At 38.5% G+C, this 6,000-nt stretch overlaps 1 protein-coding gene across 1 annotated transcript in view; it reads right to left on the reverse strand.

The window, feature by feature from the left end:
• The window catches only part of ldb1b (LIM-domain binding 1b), a 30,950-nt gene extending 25,231 nt beyond the window's left edge, over nt 1-5,719 (reverse strand). Inside the window, exon 1 of the mRNA XM_047365971.1 lies at nt 5,605-5,719. Within this exon, the coding sequence (XP_047221927.1) occupies nt 5,605-5,638 (34 nt within the window). The 5' untranslated portion in view covers nt 5,639-5,719. The remainder of the gene's footprint in view (nt 1-5,604) is intronic.
• Nucleotides 5,720-6,000: the final 281 nt, after the last annotated feature.

Genomic DNA, 6,000 nt, shown 5'->3' on the forward strand with positions numbered 1-6,000 from the left:
GCTCCTCTCGATGTGGAGGAGCAGCGGCTCTACTCCGAGCCCCTCCAGGATGGCCGAGCTCCTCACCCTATCTCTAAGGGAATGCCCTTACTCTTCATATCACAATTCTCTTGAGGCATCTGTCACGCAAACATACAACGCTAAGGCTGACCCTGGCCCCAATACATAGTAAGCTCATCCCTGTTGCTTGTTCATGGGATTCTGATTCTTTTGGTCAGGATCTATATTTCATGGCCATAGATGAGATTTGAAATGTGAATAGACTGGTAACTCAACAGCTTTGGCTTTTGGTTTAGCTCTTTCTTCACCTCTACAGAACAGAGCAGTTCTTGTGTTACTACAGATGAGGTTCCAGTCCATCTATCCATGTCCTGCTCCATTTTATGTCACTGTTAAACAACGAACTTTAACACCTTCTCTTGAGGCAAGAGGTAGGAACCCACCTTTTCCAGTTAAGAACCATGGCCTCCGACTTAGAGGAACTGACTCTCATTCCAGCCACTTTCCATTAGTTGAAATCCACTCTTGTTCAAACTGAAGGTCATAGCCTGAAGAAGCCAACAGAACCATGTCATCTACAAAAAGCAAAGATTAGACACTAAAGTTTTGCAACCCATACGGCCTCCTTTCCATGACTACAACTTAAGATTCTGAACATCCCAATCAGGAGCAGTGACAAGGGGCAGCAGCCCTTACACAGAAAACAAGCTCGACTTTGTGCAGACACAGCTCCTGCTGTGGTTACACAAGAACCAGATAGCCTTTTACCAGTATTTTTTTAAAATCTTGAAGGTCATTAAGCCATTATATCGTGTGAGCACATTCCTTTTACACAGCTAGATGCTCCTGTACCAAGCTTTGATTTTTTCCTAAAGGAAACCCTGTATAATTCCTTGTGTCTTGACTGACTTTTGCTATTTTTCCTGTCAATGTGATGTTACACTACTTCAGAAATGTTCACTTCTATCTTCTATGAAGCCATATGCTTAGCTCAATTCACCTTGGAAGTTGGGAGTCAGATCTAGGAACAACACCAACTATGTTCCTGTTGCAAGTCAGAAAACTAGTGGGAGTTCGCTTATTGTATTGCTTATTGCCTTTGACCCGGTCAGATAGTTGTTAACTGAAAAAAGTTGTGTAGCGGCATGACTGGCAAATGATTTAATGAGATGCAAACTTTCGCTGATGCAAATAAACCACTTATTACTGCTGCTCTTGCTGTGTTGTGTGTCTGCGCCATCTGTATAGGAGTTGGAGGTTGGAGTTGCTGAGAGCTTTCTGACTTAAGGGAGCTTTCCACTTAATTTATCGAACTTGAAAATCGTTTTCCGTGATTAACTGTTTTCCTGTTTTTATCTGTCAGTGTATTCTTTAAAAACATTAAAAATGTGTTTTGGACCACTGTCATCAAACACTTTAAAATAATATGCAGGATAAATAATCAAACATGCAGTTCTCTCTGTATTTATGATTCTTAGAAAACAAACAATTCATGACACAGCCTCCACCTTGGTTTACAGACTGCTCACTATTGTTCTGTACATACTAACAATAATTTGAATCAAGCATGGATTTTTCAGCCCATGTGACACAATTGCTTACATCTAGTTCAGGGGTTCCCAAAGTAGTGGTCAGGACCTCCCAATGGGGGTCACGGGACCCCAGGTGGAGGGTCGTGAGATGATTTTCAAAATCATTGTGATGTGACCCCGGAGGCTTATGGAGGGCCTACAGGGACAAAATTAAATAAATAAATATATCATGAAATAAATAAATGTAATATTAGATGTCCCATTAAATAATTAAATGTGCCAATTATTTATTTGATATATTAAATAATAAAATAAATGATTAAATTAAATAATAAAATGTCATTTAAAAATAACTTCATTTAAAAAATACATAGAATTATTTTTTGCTCTCCATTTATTTATCAAATAAATAATTATAGAGTGAAATACTTTTTTTGTTTTTAGGGGGGTCACCAATCTCTGTCACCAATCTCTGTTTTTGGGGGTCAAAGGCTGAAATGTTTGGGAACCCCTGATCTTGTTGTTGTGAGGCTCCAGAAATTCTTTCTGATGAAGCTATGACAAACATTGATGCATCCGTTTCCAGTTTACGTGTCACGTTTTTGCTGGTGCTTTTTCCTTTTTTTTTTATCAATATAACTATTAGATGCAGGTGTAGGGAGCTCTGATTGGGTTTTCAGTCTTGCCACTTGGCATTTTGTCTTGACTAAGTTACTTTTGTAAAGTTTCGTAACAGCATAATACAGACATGAGCAGGGCTTTTGGACAACAGCTGTTTGAGAATCATTGTGCCAGTGTAAAACTACAATTAATGTTTATTTACAGTTTTATGTTTGAAATTCTTTGTAAATGCAAACCATAAATAAGGAACTGGATATTGATTTTGTAACACCAAGTGACTAACAGTTATAAAACTGACTCATGAGTTACGTTTTGGTGACTTTCTTATAGATATGAAGGTGAGTGCTGGGTGGCTTATTAAATAAATGCTCAGGTGGCAAAAAATCTAACTGAATCAAACTCATTGAGAACCAGAGTTTAAACGTATTTTGAAAGAATGATTTATTATATACAACTTTAAAATGATGAACTCATTTCATGTTGGAAAACATCATGTCAGTGAACCCTCTGAAGGGCTTTCCTCTTCAACTGAACACTGAAAGAAACTGCTGCAGCCTGAATGTGTTCTGATTTAAATTCACAAGTACGCTGTGAAGGAAAACAATCCTGAATGTTTTAATCATTATTTAAGGCTGTTAGAGAGCAGCTCTGTGGTCTGGCTTTTACCACTTGTGTTGTTCAACTAAATAAGCATGGTTATAAATAACGCTGAATAATCACTTTTAGAAGCTGACACACTTGCAAAAACCACGGGTTTAATTTACTAATGCAGAAATGGGTTATAGTTGCTTAAGTCTTTTTATGATAAAAAAACAAGAAAAAACTAAATGTTTATTATTATTATGTTATTGTTTTAGAATTTTTTTAAATCAATTTTTACGCCTTAATGTCATCAATATGCATTTTTATAAATATTTTATTTACGTGGTCTGCAATAGCTAGTCATAATTGTATCATCCAGCTGTGACAGAAATGATTTCTGAACGTGGCTTCTATGTTCACTGCAATGCACAATTCCTTAAAATAAGTCAACTAAGTGTTTACTAGTTTAATGGTTTCCAAATGAATATTGAATGATATTTCTGTAGTTGACTGTGATTATATCAGCACATAAACGTATATGGGGCCACCCCACAACATCTCTTGCCATTCTCTAAATTGTTTTTTAGATCTGCTCTGTATCTAAATCTGCAGCGTTAGCATACACTCTCTGAACTTTTGCTGAATAAAGACAGCAACTTAACCCTTGTAATGTGTTACAAAGCTGTCCACATCTTCATGTTAGTAGGTCAGATCTGACCTGTGATTTAATTAGGCCCAGAACACAAAAAAAAGGAGAGTCTGTCATCCAAATTTGTTTTCCCCTCATAACTAACTCTGAATGCATTTGCAACATGGGTGTCCAAAGTGTGGCTCAGCAGCCGTTTGGGGCCTGTGGAATGATTTGATGTGGCTTGAACTTGCAATTCAAAAATCATACAATATTTAAAAACATTTAAGGCAAGATTTTCATCGGTAAACTAAAATCTAGTTGAAATGGGAAATCATAGGCACAACACAACATATATTTATTTTATTAACCATGCTTTTTGTTTTTATAGTAATAGAATGAGTAAATAGGATCACAAATATTCACAGATTTCTACTCAAAAAGCAGAGTTGGGCACACCCCTTCATTACATTTGGATACAAACATCAAGCACTTTCAGAGCTGTTTCTGACCATTAACTACATTTCTTTCTAATCCAAGAAACAGAAAACAATTAACCCCCAAAATCTATGAAACTGTATGCCTTTCTTTTAATAAGGCAAAAGTGCAAGACTCTTTTTATGTTTTGGATCAGTTATTTATCGGATCTACTATGAGATCTGTTTAAAAGAAACTAGACTACTAAATATGTTTCAATGAAATATTGCAACTTTATTGATGCTAGCAAAACGTTTGGACACCAGTGATCCAAACACTTATAATATACCACTTATTTTCAATCATTATATTTTATGTGTTGAGGACAACTGATGTGTATATTCTTTGAGTTTTTAACAGTACTAAATATAGGGACATTTGTAAACTAATGGGTCACAACTGACCCCTACACATTTACATTAGGAAAAGGTAAATAGTCCTAAACTCCTTTGTTTTTTTATAACTTCAAATTTTTTTCCTTAGAAATAGCAAGTGCAAATGGAAAATCAAACCATGAATTAAACATTTAACAACAATTTGATGTTGGTGTGTTTGTGTAAGAATGTGTATGGTGGGGTAAATTAAGCCATATTTGACAACATCTATTTGTCAGTGATACATGCAACAGCCAGTTTTCTCTGCCGGTTCATATTTGACCCAGACCACCACATATGTCATGCCTTTTACACACCTTTAAAAAAAATATTGTACATTTAATGTTGTTGTGTTAAAATAGTTGTTTCCGGGGACACCATGAAGTCCAATACAAAACAGCAAATGGTAGTTTTTATATTCCTGAACAGATCAAGCTTGACCTGAATACGGTATAAAAGTTTAATGTAGATACCTTTGCAGGCTCTTGTGCATGAAAACTATTGTTTAACAAATTGCAATGTCTCTCATTTAGAGAGGATAATCTGCGTGAAGGTCCGTCTCTCACCCGACCAGCAGAGGAAGATGCTCAAACCGACTTTATGTGTGTTACTCTGACCACAGTAAGCCTGTTTCATGAGCACTTCACAGCTCACAAGCCTCCTGTCAGTCCTTTGGCAGCATCTTTGTGTGTCTAGCACCAGGGGAGCTGTAGTCAATAGTAGCTCAGTGTCTGTTGCGGGTGACTTATGTGGATTTGCCTATCTTACATTCACTGGCCCCTGTCACCATGGAAACCCGAGCAGTCTACGCCGACACAACCAGAGAGCGGTTAAGAAACACCCATGGAAATGGACACACAAGAGTTAATCCTGTGTGTGTCTGTGTGTGTGTGTCTCCAAAGCTCTCCCATTGAAATGGTACATGACGGGGTTAATCCCCACTGTGTGTGGACGTGTGTGCAGTGGAGTGATGGAGAGGAGGTGGGGCTGGGAGGTGTGTTGGGATAAGGCTTGAAGGGCTTACACACACCGTCTCTTTCGCTCTCAGGCATAGGGTTGGCCTTATCTTCAGCCAGCACCCCAAGCAGCGAGGCACGCACACAGACGCTGATGCCTAACCTTCATTTCACCAGCTATGCTTCCAGCTGCACACACCTAAAGCCATAAATCCATGTCTGTGAAGTGATTAAAGCTGGCACAAGTTGGTGCTGAATAACCAGGAATAATCAAATAACCCTGCTGGAAGGGGCTAAAGTTTTTTTCTCTGCTACTTTGGGTAATAAGACAAAGTAAAGTTAGATAAAGCTGATGTTCAGCTGTTTTGTTCACACACCAGGAACAAGAAAGACCAAGAAAGTAAAAGTCAGTTAAAAAGAAAAAGAACCCTTACCTCCTTCGAACTCAAGCTGCTCTGACATCGCCATTTTGTCACCTACAAATGTACTTTCACAGCTATACCCAGATCTGACTCAGACACTGTGTTTTCATGCTTCTCTCGCTCTCTGATATCTCCCATGTCCAGACTGTCAGGCTCAGGGGCACGACGATGGGGGGGTGGGTTTCAGTGCTTGTGTGCATGTGTCACTGGGTGTTAATGTGTGTGTCTGTGCACGTAGCCTTGTGCACATGTGCAAATGTGTGCAGCATGCCACTTCCACTTACTCATCAACAGGAAACTGAGCCCACATGCATCTGTCCAAGTTGTGATAACAACCGTCCTCGTCACCCTCCCCTCAGCTGTGATACGAGGACAATCTAATGTTGGTTTGACTGCAGGAAAAGTCCT

Source organism: Girardinichthys multiradiatus, chromosome 5 (genome assembly GCF_021462225.1).
Source record: "Girardinichthys multiradiatus isolate DD_20200921_A chromosome 5, DD_fGirMul_XY1, whole genome shotgun sequence".
NCBI classification, from domain to species: Eukaryota; Metazoa; Chordata; class Actinopteri; order Cyprinodontiformes; family Goodeidae; genus Girardinichthys; species Girardinichthys multiradiatus.